The 18953-nt window shown below is 38.0% G+C and overlaps 1 protein-coding gene across 4 annotated transcripts in view; it reads right to left on the bottom strand.

The window, feature by feature from the left end:
* The window catches only part of SMARCC1 (SWI/SNF related, matrix associated, actin dependent regulator of chromatin subfamily c member 1), a 178836-nt gene that overhangs the window by 71095 nt on the left and 88788 nt on the right, over positions 1–18953 (bottom strand). For all 4 annotated transcript variants that reach the window (XM_004283880.3, XM_033413117.2, XM_033413118.2 and 1 more), the window contains 5 exons: positions 18834–18905; positions 16327–16440; positions 15598–15751; positions 14467–14580; positions 8076–8135 (listed from right to left, as the gene is read on the bottom strand). In XM_004283880.3, coding sequence (XP_004283928.1) covers positions 8076–8135; positions 14467–14580; positions 15598–15751; positions 16327–16440; positions 18834–18905 — 514 coding nt within the window. The remainder of the gene's footprint in view (positions 1–8075; positions 8136–14466; positions 14581–15597; positions 15752–16326; positions 16441–18833; positions 18906–18953) is intronic.

The following is an 18953-nucleotide window of genomic DNA, read 5'->3' as shown; positions in this document are numbered from 1 at the left end:
TACAAAACACTTTCATTCCTCCTGTCATCACTGGGGTCTTCACCACTGCTTACTTGGATTCTTAGAATTGCCTGTCTCTCTACCCTTAAATTCATCCTTCTTCCTGTTGCTAGAGCGAAGTATGTTTGACACAGGACACCGTCTCTCTCCTGCCTGAAACTATTTCAGTGTTCATCATTATCTTACGGAATTAAGGCCAAACATGACCAGGGCTCAGCTACTTCTTCCCCCTCACCTCCGTACTCTTTAATGCTCCAAAAATACCCAGATCTCACAACACTGTTCCTAAGTACTGTGCCTATGTACAGTTTGTTCTGCACTGGAAATATCATGTACTAGAACCAACACCAGCACCCCACTCCAGGAAGCTGTCCATTATATCTCATCCACCCAGCCCAGATGCGCAGCCACTCCTCTGTACCTCTCATGCTCCAGTCATATCTCTAATTGTGTTTTAATCGGTTTCTGTCACAGACTAGACTATGAATTCCTTAACTCTAGAGACTATGGCCTAGCCATCTCAATCTACAGCATCTGCCACAGTGCCTGAAACATAGTACCCAATAAAATGTGCTCAATTTAACCACAGGTAACTGGACTAAAGAAGGAAAGGAATCTGACTTTTGCATGGCTCCAAGCATCAATAAAACAACCTGGGGAATTCCCTGGCGGTCCAGTGGTTAGGACTCTTCACTTCCACTGCCAGGGACCCAGGTTCAATCCCTGATCAGGGAACTAAGATCCTGCAAGCCAAGCGGCGAGGCCAAAAAACCAACCAACCAAACAGCCAACCAAACAAACAAAACCCCCCTGTATTTTAAAAAAAAGGCTTTCTTCAAGACAATTTTTTTTTTTTACTGGAAGACATACTCATCTAAAGTGTAATTCAAAATTACACAGGAAGATAAGCAACAAAGATTTACTGTATAGAATAGGGAACTATATTTAATGTCTTGTAATAAAAATAATCTGAAAAATTATATATGTAACTGAATCACTTTGCTGTATACCTGAAACTAACACAATATTGTAAATAAGCTGTATTTCAATAAAAAATAAATAAAATTACACAGGAAAAAATATTTCTTGGGTTGCATATCAAGGCAAAGTAGGTCAAGTGCATGCACACAGTGAGAAAAATCTTTGAGGCTGCTTACTGAATACCTTCTAATGCTATTGTTTCTATAATCTGGCCAGTATAAAATGAGAAACCCATCTACGGATAAACAAATATTAATACGTATCATGGATTTTCTTTGTAGGTGCAAGATTTTATGGCCATTAATTATTTAATACAAAGCATGAGAAAGCAAAGCAGGTATGAGAAAGACAAGTTAACCAGGTAGAACCAACAAGCTCACAGATTCAAGTTTTCTCAATTTCAAAGCCAGGGACAATGATAAATGACCGGGAAGAATACTGTAATCAGTTGTGGACTTAAAAGAAATCGTGAAAGCCTCTTTTTAAAAATCCCCTTAGTCACTATGGAATAGAATGGTGCTATTTCTTCTTTCTGGCACCCTGATTCTATCAATGCCATTTCAAACTGCTGTAAGGACTTCTTATACTGATGATGCATTTTGTGGCTTCTTATACTGATGATGCATTTTCAGGTGAAATACCTGAAATTCCTCACACATTTTACAAATGAAATCTTACTCAAACATGACTCCATCTTCTTGATCTTATGCATGTCTACCAATTAAAGATCTTTTTCAAACTGCATTCATTTGTCCAATGAATAGATTCCACTTTAGTTATTTGCAAAATTGAAATTATGCCCCCAATATTTGTAGGAACACAATAAACTGAACACAACCAAAAACAATAACCTGCAGCATTCCATAGAATAACTGTGCTTTGATAAGAAACCATATCAAATAAAGTATTTTTAAATAAAAGTGAACTGTTGTACTGTTGGTGGGAATGTAAATTGATACAGCCACTATGGAGAACAGTATGGAAGTTCCTTAAAAAACTAAAAATAGAACTACCATACGACCCAACAATCCCACTACTGGGCATATACCCTGAGAAAACCATAATTCAAAGAGTCATGTACTATAATGTTCACTGCAGCTCTATTTACAATAGCCAGGACATGGAAGCAACCTAAGTGTCCATCAACAGATGAAAGGATGAAGATGTGGCACATATATACAATGGAATATTACTCAGCCATAAAAAGAAAGGTGTGGCACAAATACACAATGGAATATTCCATACAATGGAATATTACTCAGCCATAAAAAGAAACGAAATTGAGTTATTTGTAGTGAGATGGATGGACCTAGAGTCTGTCATACAGAGTGAAGTAAGTCAGAAAGCGAAAAACAAATACCGTATGCTAACACATATATATGGAATCTAAAAAAAAAAAAAAAGGTCATGAAGAACCTAGGGGCAAGATGGGAATAAAGACACAGACCTACTAGAGAATGGACTTGAGGATATGGGGAGAGGAAGGGTAAGCTGGGACAAAGTGAGAGAGTGGCATGGACATATATACACTACCAAACGTAAAATAGATAGCTAGTGGGAAGTAGCCGCATAGCACAGGGAGATCAGCCCGGTGCTTTGTGTCCACCTAGAGGGGTGGGATAGGGAGGGTGGGAGGGAGGGAGACACAAGAGGGAAGAGATATGGGGACATACGTATATATATAACTGATTCACTTTGTTATAAAGCAGAAACTAACACACCACTGTAAAGCAATTATACTCCAAAAAAGAAGTTAAAAAAAAAAAAAAAGTGAAGCATGGGATAGGTTAAAAATAAAAAAAAGTGGTGGTCTCAAGAATAATCCTAAATATTTGGGAAGCTGCCTGTGTGATATACTTGTCCGATAAAATGGTATGATTTTGGCGAGGGTAGGGGTAGGCAGACAACAATAAACCCTAATGAATCTTCCACATTTATCAGGGAGAAATTGACCATGTTTTTGGTTATAAATCGATTAAAAATTTTTCTTCTGACTTCATAGTCTTAAGCTATTAATTACCAATAAACTATAAAACAGAAGGTGTTAATGGTAAACAATGCTGTTGGGAAGCCTTTTATTTCTCTTTGTGTAAGCACAGACAACACCTGTTGATTCAACAGCATGTTTAAAAGAAAAATCAACCACTGCACAGGTTCCACCTGCAGGAGAGAAAATGCACTATTGTGTGGGGATACTGTGGTTTTCTTGAATATGCTCAGGGTAAACAGTAGCTTCACCATTCTGACCTCACTCTGTATTTACTATCCACGAATCTTAATGTAGCAGAGGAGAAAATTTTGACTATCAATGTGCAGCAAGGAAAAGAGCTGATTGACAGGAGCCTGTTGTTTCAGGTAGTGTTGCACAATTTAATTTCTCCCTAGAGCCCACAGATTCTAAACAAGCAATACAAATGCATATCCCATACATTCCCCCACAAATACTGAGAACTTTAAAATTAACATCCATAGCACATATGGCTAGAGAAGACAGCGTTGAAATAAATAAAAAGGAGCTCAGAAAATAAGCTCTTTGCATATCACTGATACTCAATGGACAGATAAGAATAAATTAAAATAGTGGTAAAAACTCAGAAAGAGGGCTTCCCTGGTGGCGCAGTGGTTGAGAGTCCGCCTGCCGATGCAGGGGATGTGGGTTCGTGCCCCGGTCCGGGAAGATCCCACATGCCGCAGAGCGTCTGGGCCCGTGAGCCATGGCCACTGGGCCTGTGCATCCAGAGCCTGTGCTCCACAATGGGAGAGGCCACAACAGTGAGAGGCCTGCGTACCACAAAAAAAAAAAAAAAAAAAAAAAAACCCTCAAAAAGAACAAATATTTTTGAATTTTGATCCAGAGAGACACAGAGAGAGAGAGACTAAGAGAATAAGGAAAAGTAGAAGAGGGGTGTAAAAAAGAAAAGGAAAGAGTTAATACACCACTAAAACTTCTTAATGAACCACAACTGTTGGAACAACTCAAAATCAAATTAAAGCAATGCAGAAACGTGAGCCATCACCAGGCCCAAAGTATCCTCATGGAGCACCAGACCCTTTCACAGGAACTGAAAGATCAAAATCATTTTCAGAATAATACTAGGACCTTACTGTCTGTTCATTACGTTGACATTTGCTCAATGGTGCAAAAGCAATTAGTATGACCCCTTAGTATGAATCAAGGCAGTGGCACCATACTGTCCTGTCATTTTATTCTTCAGTGCTGCACACTTGCAGAAGCAAAATAAGCCAACTTTACTTAAACTTTTCCTTGATGAAGCAGTAAAAATTAATTTTATTGAATCTAAATATCTTAGCCCATGTGTTTTTAATCTTCAGTATTATGAAATGGGAGGTACACAAGAGGACTAAATATCAACTTTCAAAGCATGACGGCTGTCTAAAAGAAAAGCACTTGTGATTGAGTTTCAAGTTCAAGTAGCCACTCTTTTCACTGAACATCATCACTAGAATGAATTGCTACCACACCACGGTTTTACAGACACAGATATCTGGCAGACATTTTCTCAAAAATAAACAATGATTCTCAAAAATGTCACCCCAGGGACTTCCCTTCCCTGGCAGTCCAGTTGTTAAGACTTTGCCTTCCAATGCAGGGGGCATGGGTTTGATCCCTGGTCGGGGAGCTAAGATCCCACATGCCTCGCAGCCAAAAAACCAAAACATAAAACAAAGGCAGTGTTGTAACGAATTCAATAAAGACTTAAAAAAAAAAAAAAAAAGTCACTCCAAGGAAAACTGATGGTGTTTGTTGCCAATGATTAAGTGAAAATTACAATTGTGAAAAATACTTATCTGCCATGAAAGCGTGTTCTTTTTTTTTTTATTTTTTTATTTATGACTGCGTTGGGTCTTCATTGCTGCATGCGGGCTTTTCTCTGGTTGTGGCGAGCGGGGGCTACTCTTCGTTGTGGTGCGCAGCTTCTCATTGCGGTGGCTTCCCTTGTTGTGGAGCACAGGCTCTAGGCACGCAGGCTTCAGCAGTTGTGCCTCATGGGCTCTAGAGCGCAGGCTCAGTAGTTGTGGTGCACGGACTTAGTTGCTCCGCGGCATTGTGGGATCTTCCCAGACCAGGGCTCGAACCCATGTCTCCTGCATTGGCAGGCAGATTCTTAACCACTGCGCCACTAGGGAAGTCCCGCTTGTTCTACTTTTTAAAAGACTTTTCTAATGAGATTGGTCACAGTATTATCAAATTAGATTTTTTTCATATTGTATCATGAACTGCATCAACATTTGGAAGATCTGCATAATTCAGTAAACCAATATTTTCCAATTTATCAATGAAAGACATTATGCAATCATACATGGATAAAAGATCCATTACTAGGGCAAGAGAGACCAATGGATTCCATGCTGCAACTAAGCTTTAAGAAACTATCAGTGGTCAAGTTTTAATGTAACACAAGCATACCTCAGAGATACTGCGGGTTCAGTTCTGGACCACTGAGATAAAGCGAATACTGCAATAAAGCAAGTCACATGGATATTTTGGTTTTCCAGCACATATAAAAGTTATGTTTACACTATACTGTTGTCTACTAAGTGTGCAATAGTATTATATATCTTAAAAAGAACACTGGGGGCTTCCCTGGTGGCACAGTGGTTGAGAGTACGCCTGCCGATGCAGGGGACACGGGTTCGTGCCCCGGTCCGGGAGGATGCCACATGCCGCAGAGCGGCTGGGCCGGTGAGCCATGGCTGCTGAGCCTGCGTGTCCGGAGCCTGTGCTCCGCAACGGGAGAGGCCACAACAGTGAGAGGCCCGCGTACCGCAAACGAGAAAAAAAAAAAAGAACACTGTACCTTAATTTTAAAATACTTTGTTGCTAAAAAATGCTAACCATCACCTGAGCCTTCAGTGTGTAATCTTTTTGCAAGAGTAACATTCAAGACCACTGATCACAGATCACTGTAACAAATATAATAACAATAAGAAAGTTTGAAATATTGTGAGGATTACCAAAATGTGACACAGAGACACAAGGTGAGCAAATACTGTTGGAAAAATGGCACCAACCAACTTGCTTAATGCAGGGTTTCCACAAACCTTCAATTTGTTTTAAAAAAAAAAAAAAGGAGGGACATGTCTGTATCACAGAAGAATATTCATAATTACCTGAAAAGGCCATTAAGATACTTCTCCTGCTTCCAACTACATATCCAGGGGATACCAGACTTTCCTAATATACTTAAACTAAAACAACATACCTGGTAGAAAAGCAAATATGAAAATCCAGCTGTATTCTAGTAAGCCAAACATTACAGATTTGCTAAAATATATAAATGCTACACTTCTCACTAATATCTTTTTTCAAAAGATATTTTTCATAAAAATGTTAATTATGTTAACTCAAAAGGGGTTCACTGTTATTTTAAGTGAATTAAATATTTTTCTCAGTTTTAATTTTTAGTTTAAAAAATACTGATTAAAAATATATATATACTGATAAAGTCACATAAATTAAAACTCTCTGGAGTCCTCAATAAAAATTTTGAGAGTACAAGTGCTTCTTGAGCCCAGAAAGTTTGAGAACTGCTGACCTAGCCTAATCTTTTATTTGATACTTGATTTCTGAATTGCATATTTTATATGATATACAAGTTTCGATCAGATGCAGTACTCCAGTGAAAGGGAGCTCTCTTCCTCCATAAATTCACTGCTCTAATGTTACAGTTATAATTGGTGTAGATGCTGCCAGTAATTACCAGGAGCAATCATCAACTTCTTCCAGGTTGAACCCACTATTGAAACTAGAAAGCCATGTATTTGTTTTCCCAGGATCACACGCAGTACTAGGTGTTTATGAGACCCATTTGATCAGTGAGATAGAAAGGAAACACTGATGAGGGGCTTCTGGGAAAGCTTTTCCTCACAAGAGCCCAGGAAGAGAAGTCCCCAGGTACCTTTTCCAATTCTCTTTCTGTTTTAAATAGGGATGAGAAGTCTGGAACTACCAGTCTTCCTGTGACCAGAACACAAAGAGACAGAATGTGGACAGCTACGGAAGGCAGAACAAAACAACAGAAAAACTAGGGACCTGATGATATAATTGAACAGTGGAAAGAATCTTGGAATTGCCAATCTGAAGAAATCTAGTTGAACAAAAAACCAAAGTTCTTTTGGTTTAATGTATTGCTCGTCAGATTTTCTGTTCCATGTAGGCAAAAGCATTACTAACATATTTAACAATAAACTTCCTCATTTGGTCTTAATTCAGCTCCCACACATACTATCCACAAATACTAAGTAGTGTCATGAAGTCTCCATTTTACCCCAACAATTGTTGTTCTACAACTAAAGACAAATAGTCCTTCTTCGGAACTGGTTGATAAATATGAAACCAAATACTCTCTTTTTCCTACCCTTCAGAGTAGAAATAATTCTGAGATCTAGTTCTATAAGAATTTGCAAGAATCTCTAAAGACAACGAAATTAAAAAAGCATTCAATACGCTGACTGACAGAGACACGATGCATAATCATGGGCTTATCACAGTCTTCTGCTTTCATAATCAAGATAATTTTTTCAATGGCAGGTATCTTCATCCACTTTTCAGAAATCTTTTGGAAAATACGGAGGTTGTACACTCAATTGCATACAAGCACTAGGGAACTAATCTACAATGACTGAGGAGGGCTAAGTTAAGAAAATCTGGACTATGAAGAAATGCCCCATTTCAAAGGAACATCTGCTACACAAGGCCAGCCAGCTAATTATTGCTATCTGAGAATAAGGGCCCGGAGTTGCCAGATCTTCTAATTTTGGAGGAAGAGTTAGATGTCTAGATTGCTTTGGAAAATCTGCAATATTTAATTGTTGGCAACAGATTTAAAACAAAAAGAACCCAACCTGAGCCAAAATAACACATATCCAGGCTTGATCTCCCCTACTGACAGCTAGCACATCAACTCCAGTGTGATATTTAAACTGCAACAGCCCAAGAAAATGCTATTAAAACTCATTACATGGATTGAAAATTTTCAGGATAAATTCCAAAGGTATATTTAAAATGCTAGTCACAGAAAGTTAGCACCCATCTCATATGAATAAAGGGGCTCCATCACTAATCTGCTTACCTCCAGCAGTAGAAGTGTCTCCTGTTCAGTCCATTCTCTTCCAGCACTAGCACCTTTACTCTAAAGATAAAAATTCAGAAATTATTTACTCATTCCTAAAGGTTGAATGGAGCTCATCAGGATTCCCTTCTAAGTTCTGCAGACCGTTTTCTGCAATCCACCAAAGTCCCTGAGTAACAAGAATAAAACACATAAGGAACCAAAACTCCCAACAGAAAGGCTGGCTTATTTCAAAGATTTCTTGCTATCTACCAAGGAGTCATGGACTACTTAGACATTAGACATGGATTACTTAGACCACTTATTTCTATTATTTATAAGAAAACCAAGTCTGTGTTGTGTAAAACCAAATCAACTGACTCATACTTCTTGATTTGCAGATTCTACTCCATTCATGAAGAGGACTGGCTGTGTAGTATACTTGATATTATTCTTTAGCCGCATATGTTACTAATTCAAAATACACATTCTAACATATTATCCCTTCTCTGAAAATTCTACTTTGGGAGATTACAATTTAAGAAATGAAAACTTCTATAGTCCACGATTCCTTTGTGTCAATAAAGTTTCTCAATTCATTTGACTCAACCTTTCTGCACGACTGCGCTATACACTGCAGGTAAAAATTGTGATTTATTAGGTCTCCATAATATTCAATCCATATCATTATGAAATATTTGTTCATTTGCAAAAAATGTACTAAAAATAACTAGTCTTGGGCTTCCCTGGTGGCGCAGTGGTTGAGAGTCCGCCTGCCGATGCAGGGGACACGGGTTCGTGCCCTGGTCCGGGAAGATCCCACATGCCACAGAGCAGCTGGGCCCATAAGCCATGGCCGCTGAGCCTGTGCGTCCAAAGCCTGTGCTCTGCAACGGGAGAGGCCACAACAGTGAGAGGCCCGCGTACCGCAAAATAAATAAATAAATAAATAAATAAAAATAACTAGTCTTTAAATACAGAATAAGAAGAGGAATCTAAGAATTGCAGGATTAAAAGCCTAAAGTATGCCTTTGTGAGGAAGAAAAGATGTATGTAGCTTTAACTCCCAATACACTGCTCAGACTCCTTGAGGATTACTTTAAGAGAACCAAAGGCTACTCTTTTTTATTTTGTTTTTGGCAGCATGTGGGATCTTAGTTCCCTGACCAGGAACCCAGGCCCTTGGCAGTGAGAGCTAACCACTGGACCGCCAGGGAATTCCCCCAAAGGCTACTCTTTTTTTTTTTTTTTTTTTTTCAGTGGGAAGAGCTAATGTAACTTAATGTACAATTTGTGGATTTTTTTTTTTTTTTTGGTATGCGGGCCTCTCACTGCTGTGGCCTCTCCCGCTGTGGAGCACAGGCTCCGGACGCGCAGGCCCAGAGGCCATGGCTCACAGGCCCAGCCGCTCCACGGCATGTGGGATCCTCCCGGACCAGGGCACGAACCCGTGTCCCCGCCATCAGCAGGCGGACTCTCCACCACTGTGCCACCAGGGAAGCCCTCCCCAAAGGCTACTCTTAATGAACAAACATCAGAAGTGACCATCAATCAGATATGGAGCCCTGAGTGGAACAACATTCATCAATATTTCATCTAATTTCTGAAAAAGAAGACCCAAATATAGGGCAGATCTGTATAACCTAGACATGAATGGCATTTACTGGGTAGGTCCACAGCAACCATTCCCCCACTTCTCATCCACAAAGCATAGAAAGGATTTTCCCCATTCCTACTGGCTTAAGTCAGTTAATGTTTCTCCTCTTGATTACAACTTGAGTAACCATCAGGGCCAGGGTTTCTACATGATTTTAGAATTTCTTTCTTTTGTATTTATTGAGGTAAAATATATATATAACAAAATACACAAATCTTATGTGTACAGTGTGACTACAATTCTACTTATAATACCCATGTAACAACACTCAAATCAATACTGAAAAGCACCCCCCCCTTAACCTCCAGTTGTTAACAAACCACAAAAGTATTGATACACACTATTCTGAATTCTACAATCGTAGGCTAGTTTCTGTGGATCTGAATTTTATAATAACAAAACCATTCAGTATGTAGTTTATGGGTCTGGTTTCTTGTCCAATATTATGGTAAGCAGATTCAACCTCACTGTTATATGAAGAAGTGAAACATTTCATCTCTGTATAGCATTACATTGTTTGAATAAACCACAATTTACCCATTATATTATTTACAGTTTTTGACTATCCTGGATAAGGCTGCTATGGATGTTCTCGCACATTCTTTTATAAACCCACTTATCTGGTCTATATAGCCAGAAGTTGGATAATTGGGTACATATATGTTTAGCTATAATCGTGTTCTCTACACTTTTACTTTCTGGAAGAACTTATGTAGATTGGTATTATTTCTTCCTTATGTGCCTGGTACAAATTCATCAGCAGAATCATCTGGGCATAGAGTTTTGTTTTTAGGAAGACGTTTAACTACATATAGATATTGTATAACAGTGTATAAATTATACACTTGAATAAGGTGGTTCAAGTATATAATTTCTAGTGGCTGCTCTAAAAAATTATCACAAACTTTGTGGCTTAAAATAACAAAAATTTATCCTCTCACAGCTCAGGAGGCTAGAAGTTCAAAATCATTATGACTGAACCAAAATCAAGGTGTTAGCAAGGCAATGCTCCCTCTGGAAGCTCTAGGGGAGAATAAATTCTTTGTCTTTCCTTCTTCTGGTGGCTGCCCCAGAATTCTTTGGTTTGTAGCCACCTCATTCCAGTATCTGCATCCAAGATCACACAGATTTTACAGCCTCCTCCTGTATGTAAAATCTCTATACTTTTAAGGACAAACGTGATGGTACTCAGAGCCCACCAGAATAATACGGGATTATCTCATCTTAAAAATCTTTAACTTAATCACATCTGCAAAGGATCTTTTTCCATATAAGGTAATATTTACAAGTTACAGATATGAGGACCTGATTTCTTCAGAGGACATTATTTTTAACCTAATATGTCAAGTTATCTCTATCCTGGGAAGACTTTTATATCTTCGTTTCTCAAAAAAATATATTTATTTATTTGGTTACACTGGGTCTTAGTTGTGGCAGGTGGGCTCCTTAGTAGTGGCTTGCAGGCTCCTAAGTTGCAGCACGCAGGCTCCTTAGTTGTGGCATGCGAACTCTTGGCTGCAGCATGCATGTGTGATCTAGTTCCCTGACCAGGGATTGAAGGTGGGCCCCCTGCATTGGGAACACAGAGTCTTAACCACTGCACCACCAGGGAAGTCCCGACTTTTATATTTTGTTGCTTTCAAGGGATTTACCCATTTCATCAAAGTGTCAAATATATTACCACGAAGTTGTTAAGCATATTCTTTATTGCCTTTATATATAAGTAGAATCAACAGTGATGTACTCTTTCATTCCTGATCAGGGATTTGTGTTTTCTCTTTTCTTCTTGATCACTCTTGGCTAGAGGTTTATCAAATTTATCGATCTCTTCAAATAACCATTTTCTTATTTTATTAATCTTCTCTATTGTTTTCCTATTTTTGGTTTCTAGTTTAATTTTGCTGTGGTGAATCAACCACACTCATTCCATATGTATAAAATCATACAACCACACTGTATAATTTCAATCATTTAAAACTTATGATACTAATTTTATTGCTCAGAACTGTGTACATTTTGTTGAGTATTCCCCGTGAATTTTATTATTATTATTATTATTTTTTTACTTTTTGGCTGCACTGCGTGGCATGTGGGATCTTAGTTCCCTGACCAGGGATCGAACCCACGCCCCCTCCAGTGGAAGCGTGGAGTCTTAACCACTGAACCACCAGGGAAGTACCCCCAAGAACTTTAAAACAATGTGTTTCTGCTATTTTGCAGAATCTTCTGTGAATACCAATAGACCTTATTGGTTGATAGTGGTGATGTAGGTCTTTTATACTCTTGCTGACTTTCTATTTGTTCTATCAATTACCGAGAAAGGATCGTTGAAATCTCCAACTATACTTGAGTGTCTGCCTATTACTCCTTTCTGTTCTGTCAGTTTTTGCTTTATATGTACTTTGAAGGTCTTTAATTAGGTACATATGTATTTAGGATGATTGTGTCCTCTTGATTAATCAATCCCCTTATCATTATGAAACACCTCTACTTCTGGTAAAATAAGTTGTTCTGATGTCTACTACTTTTATAAATATTAATATGGTGATTCTGGCTTCCTTTTGTTTAGAAGGTATGTCTTTTCCCACTCATTTTCTTTTAGTCTGTGTCTTTGTATTTAAAGTGGGTTTCTTGTAGACAATACATGTTTGTCCTTGATTTTTTTAAACCAATTTGACAATCTCTGCTGCTAAATTGGAATATTAAAACCATTAATGTTCAATTCTATACTACTATCCCTATGGTCAGATGTAAATCTTCCATCTTGCTATTTTCTATTCTTCCCATCTGTTCCTTGTTTTCTTGTTTCCTTCCCTCTTGTGGAGTAACATTTTTGTGAAGTATTATTGTTTTTATTCCATTATTGGCTTATTAGTTATGCATCTTTAAATAGTTAATCTAAGATTTACAATATCCATCTCTAAACTGTCACAGTGTACTCTCAAATAATATTTTAGCACTGTCACATATAGTGTAAGAACTTTAATACAGTATACTTCCAATTCCTTTTCCTGTCCTTTTAGTGATGTTTGGTCTTCAATATCAATATGCTGTGAACCTAAATACATATTGTTATTTTTGGTTTAAACAGTATTATCCTTTTAAACAATTAAAAATAAAAGGGAAATGTCTTTAATACTGACCCATATGTTGACCTCTTCTGGCACCCTTTATTCTTCCATGCAGATCCAGTCCCCTCCCAAAATGCTTTATCAAATTATTAGTTTACCCTATAATCAATCCTTCTCAACAATTTCAGAACTTTACAACAGTTTAACTCAATTTATTCTTCTTCTGCCTTTCTGCTATTTTTGTCATTTCTACATGTTACAAACCTCCCAAAATGTTCGTTGTTTAAAAAGTCTACATTCCTTTATATTTAACTACTTATTTACACTTCTCCATGCTCTTTATTCCTTCTCTAGCATCACGTGCTTCCATTTGGAATCATTACCCTTCATCCTGAAGAACTTCCTTTAGTGTCCTTACATTGTGAACTAGTGATAACTGCTCTACCTTTTGAATGTCTGTGAACGCCTTTATTGCACTTTCTATTTTGAAAGGTATTTCTACTAGATACAGAATTTCAGTGACAATTTTCCTTTCAGCATTTAAAAATATTATTAAACTGTCCACTGGTTTCTATCATTTCTGTTGAAAAGTCAGACATCAGTTTTATCATTGTGCCTCTGAATCTAATGTGTCCTTCCCCAACCCCCCTGCTCCTTGGCTGATTTAAGATGTTAGCTTTAAGAGTTTAAGCTCCAGGACTTCCCTGGTGGTGCAGTGGTTAAGAATCCGCCTGCCAATGCAGGGGCCGCAGAGCAACTAAGTCCGTGTGCCACAACTACTGAGCATCTGCTCTAGAGCCGCGAGCCACAACTACTGAGCCCATGTGCCACAACTACTGAAGCCCATGTGCCTACAGCCCGTGCTCCGCAACAAGAGAAGCTACCACAATGAGAAGCCCATGCACGGCAGCAAAAAGTAGCCCCCGCTCACGTCAACTAGAGAAAGCCTGCCCGCAGCAATGAAGACCCAACGCACCCAAAAATAAATTAAAAAAAAAAAAAGAGGTTAAGCACCATTTGCCTGAGTATGGTTTTCTCTATATCCAAACTTGGATATGTTCAGTCTCTCTTATTCTGTGAGTTGATAACTTTTCATTAGTTATGGAAAATTTTTAGGCCTTACATCTTCAAGTATTGCTTCTGTACCATTCTTTCTCTTCTCATAGGTCTCTAATGATAAATATTAATTCTTTTGACTGTATCTCATGTGTCTCTGTACTCTTTTCTCTTTGTCCTGTCCCCTCAACTTCAACCAATTTCTTTTCCTCTTGCTGTTTCAGTTTCAATGTATCTATTAACCTGAGTTCACTAATTCTGTCTTCTGCTGTGTCCAGCCTGCTGTTAAACCTATCCAATGGGTTAATTTCAGTATATTTTCAATTGTTCAACAGGTATTTGATTCTTTTTATATATTCCCATTCTCTGTTGAAATTCTCCATTTTCCCCCTCATTTTAACACATTAATCATAGTTATTTTTAAATGCCTCTCTTCTAACCATACTAAGAAAAGGTAAGATAAGTGACTTTTATAAAATGTCATCAGATTTAAGTAGAAAGCACCTCCTTACCTTACAGAAAGTAAAACAAGTTTCTTACGGAAAATGATGCTTCTTAGAAGGAAGAAGGACAAAGAGCACATACATGCTAGCTTGTAGTCCATATGTCCCTATAGAAAAATCCTTACCTTTGCTAAGGTTTTCTTGGAGTAAACGTCAGTACGAAGACCAAAGTTCTGCAAATCAATTGGTTTTTCCTTGTTCTTCTCAGGAAAATTTAACATCTGCTGAGCAGCAGGAACCTATGAGTCAAATAAATGATAAATGGCTGTATTAACCTCTACAAAGTAAAAGGGACAGAGGCTTTTAAGGATGTTTAATATCGGCACTTAAACCACTAGAGATTCTACAAAAAAATAAATACCTACACCTTACACTACACTTCTAACAAAAATTCAACATGTAAGAAACATTTTTTTTTTTTGCCTAAGTCACAGAGAATATAGACAAGTCTTCTTTAATATTTCATAGTGGAGGGCAATTTATAGGTTAGATTCGTGTTATTCCAACTGAATGGTATACATAATCCGATTGACATAATAATCTTTTCAAGGGACTTCCCTGGTGGTGCACTGGTTAAGAATCCACCTGCCAATGCAGAGGACACGGGTTAGAGCCCTGGTCTGGGAAGATCTCACATGCCGCGGAGCAACTAAGCCCGTGCACCACAACTACTGAGCCTGTGCTCTAGAGCCCGTTAGCCACAACTACTGAAGCCTGCGTGCCTAGAGCCTGTGGTGCGCAACAAGAGAAGCCAACGCACCGCAACAAAGAGTAGCCCCTGCTCACTGCAACTAGAGAAAGCCAGAGCACAGCAAAAAAAGACCCAATGCGGCCAAAAATAAATAAATTAAAAAAAATTATATAGAAGAGATTAAAAGAGAAAAAAAGAACGTGTGCATAGATGTCCACTTTCCAAATGTTAGGAAGGGGAAGTTCTGAACAATTTAACACATTTATACAGTCTGCTTCTTTATTAGTGTCTTCGATGGCAGAAGTGATAAAGGAGCCATGAGTTATGAAAGCAAATCTCTAAGAGGATAAAGCATAGACTCTTGGCATTAATGGGAGAGCATTATCTTAAACAACTAAATATTCTTATGGACTCAAACATTTACAACATACAAAAACAAACAAACATAACCTATCAGCTAAGAAACAGCACTATTATATGACTATAATAGTAATTCCTGAATATAAATGCAAGAAGTGGTTGTCTATTACCACCCAGACCTGAAAAAAAGGCTGCACTAATTTACCTGAGGTGATCGAAGATGTAGAGGTACAAGCCCAGAGGGGGTATCAGCTAATACATTGAAATGAGGAGTCGGAGGAGGTCCCATTGCCATGGGTCGACTTTCTGGATCCACTTGGTAATTAACAAGCCCCCACTGCTCTAAAAAGGCATGAACCCTGAAGAATAAAGCTCTTAAAGTTAAAATCTAGAGAATGTACCTCATCATCTTCATAAGCATCATTACATTTCATTAAAAAACAAACGAAAAAAAACCCTAAGTAAACGTGTTCTCTTGTAGGCTATGAACCATCACAAAGTAACTGACAATTTTGGTTTGAGGGACAATTTCTACAAACTCAAAATAATGTTGAACATAGCACCCCCAAACCTAGTATAAAGCCTAATCATTTCAATCACAGAAACGAGGAAACAAATGCTCATGTAGGTCCATGGTGAAAGAGCTCACACATAAACCAAACTCACAGGAGGAGACCTACATTTTGTTTTTTTCTTTACACAAATTTAGGGCACAGAGCTTATCCATTCCCCATCCTAACCCACTCTCCATCTACGGTCAGTTTATGATTAGACCATACAATAAAAGATGTAAAATGTAAAAATTAAAAAAAAAAAAAGATGCTTTAGGTATTTTATTAACCAAGAAAACATCCAATTTAGTCAACCTAACATTAGCAATGTATCAGTAACCACCTGCAGTGAAATATCTGAGAAAAAGTCAAGACATCCTTACCTCATCACAGCACATACATCTCCAGTCAAGTTCCTCCGACAAGCAGTGCTGGTTAAATATTCCTGGGGATTTAGGCGGTATGTGTCGATCATAAAATTTCGATATGCCAAGTATCTAAAAAGTAATGGCAAACTTCATAAGGTGAACACACATCCTTTCAAAAACAGTAACTCATAGAGCCAAATAGTTCCATATTCCTCAACCAAATACAACAAAAAGTTAAGACAACAGTCCAATAAACAATAGTGATAATGTACTGAGTATTTACAGTCATAAGTGTAACTCAGAGTAAGAATCCCTAAAATGCAAAACAACTGTCTACTAACATATAATAAGCACAATAGAGTAATCTGATGAAGATAGTGTGAAGTAAAATAAGTACAACCTTGGTCACAGAGGTCAATCAATAATCCTTAGTTGCCTGCAAAATTTGCAAGTAACACTTGGTTACACAGGCTGTCTCCCTAACTACACTACTATATACCTAGCATTTACTGTGTGTCAGCCATAGGTCTAAGCACTTTCTGTGTGGTAATGCATTTAATCCTCACAATCTCTGTATAAGGTAGGATCTATTATTATTCTATTTATAGATGAGGGTTAAAGAATTTGTTCTATGGGACTTCCCGGTCGGTCAAGTGGTTAAGACTCTGTACTTCCAACACAAGCGGCGCAGGTTTGATCCCTGGTCAGGGAGCTAAGATCCCACATGCCATGAGGCACAGTGGCCAAGAAAATTACAAACAAAATGCACACACACACACAACTAGAACAGGGAGCTAAGATCCCACATCTCGTGAGGCACAGTGGCCAAGAAAATTACAAACAGAACACACACACACACACACACACACACACAACTAGAATTTGTCCCAGACCACAAGGCTGGTTAAGGGGTGGAGCTAGAATTCGGCAAAGTGTGGTGGCTCTGGCTCTGACAATGGTTATATACTTCCTGACTATCAGTTTTTTAGAGATCCCAGCTATGCGACAAGTAGAACCTATGAAGCCAAACTCAGAGGTAAGACAAGCCATATAAAAAAGGAGAGAAAAACTGAGATTCTGAGTCATAGCAGATTCCATATCCACAGTGTACCCAAGCATTTCTTCCATAAAATACTTAAAACAAGTGTGTAAAGAAGGTAGAGACCTAGCAAAACTTCTTACCACAAAAGTAAAGCAAAAGAATAGCAGCTTGAAGTTAGCTACATCAGAGTAAAAAAGGTATACTATTCAAAGAGTCTGGTATAAGCACAGCTGGATAAACAAAGATTGAAAGGCGAATTTACGTTTAAATGGGCTAAGTTGTGCTTTTAAATAGCAGACTGCCAAGAACTGTAAGTATTTATAAATACTGGCAATTTGCAATTCGGTGGCAATAGGCAAATTAGCCAGAAGAATATACCATGTCTAAATAGGTGAAAAAACCTGACTGGGCTTCTTATGCCAAATCTTTGATTTTGGTTTTAAATGACTCCTTACAGCTTTGTTATGAAAAGCTGAAATTTGCTGTGACACCTAAACGTAGAATCTCAAACTATCACGGATAATTTACCACAAGAAAATATTTATTATTTGATTTTCTGTATTACACCCATGTGCTTTGTGTGTAAAAGCATCCTTCCCTAAACAATTCAAACAAGAGACATCTATTTGCACAGTCACATGTGTATAACAGACAACAGATTAACACTATGAAGATAAGACACGGAAAGGTAATTATAGTGTGATAGATATGGATTTATTTTAAGGGGCAAGGATTTCTGGAAGTCTATAATTAAGGGTCACCAGGCAAAGATAAAAATACTTCCTAATGAACTTCTTCCTTCTAATAAAAGTTTTTCTGCTTCCAATGCAAAGAACAACAATGCTTTATGTAATTAAGATCAATTTATATGTAGCTATTATCATCATACTTGGCATTCTCTTATTTATTTATTTTAAATTTTTTTGGCCGCAGCCCATGGCATGTGGGATCTTAGTTCCCCGAGTAGGGATCAAACCCGTGCCCTCTGCATAGAAGCACAGAGTCTTAACCACTGGACTGCCATGGAAGCCCTTGGCATTCTTTTAACTAGAAGTCATTCATAAGGAAAATAAAATAAAGGTTCACTTTCTCCTAGATTACATATAATACATATAATCAATAACAAACAGGTACTCACAAGGTGAGTTAGGGAGAAAACTGGACTCGGTTTAATGAGTATCTGTTACTGAATTCAATCTTTAGCTGCAAAAGCTGATGTGTATGTATCAACAGTTCAAGATTGAGGAAGAAAAAATTTGAAACAATTTCCTTTGAAGCAAGGAGTACTGTGTAGCTGAGATATGAACACTGTTCTGAACAGAGTAAGATATTTGTAAACTTTCAGACAATAGCAAAGATTAACTCAGAAGGGGTGCTTTAAGAACCCCCTGCCAAACACATCCAAATATTAATTTTTCTTAATACTGGTCCCACTAAAATATGTAACAGCATCAGGATTACATCTTTACATTTCACTCACATCTCCGGAGTCTTGGATTTGTTTTTTCCATTGAAAAACTCAGGAAGAGCACGCCGTTCAATCACATGAATACTGAAGGGGAAAAAGACAATTAGGAATCCTCTTAGAAAAATAAAATCC

Source organism: Orcinus orca, chromosome 10 (assembly GCF_937001465.1).
Source record: "Orcinus orca chromosome 10, mOrcOrc1.1, whole genome shotgun sequence".
Taxonomy (NCBI): domain Eukaryota; kingdom Metazoa; phylum Chordata; class Mammalia; order Artiodactyla; family Delphinidae; genus Orcinus; species Orcinus orca.
Note: the sequence above shows the minus strand (reverse complement) of the source record. Positions and strands in the feature narration are given on the sequence as shown.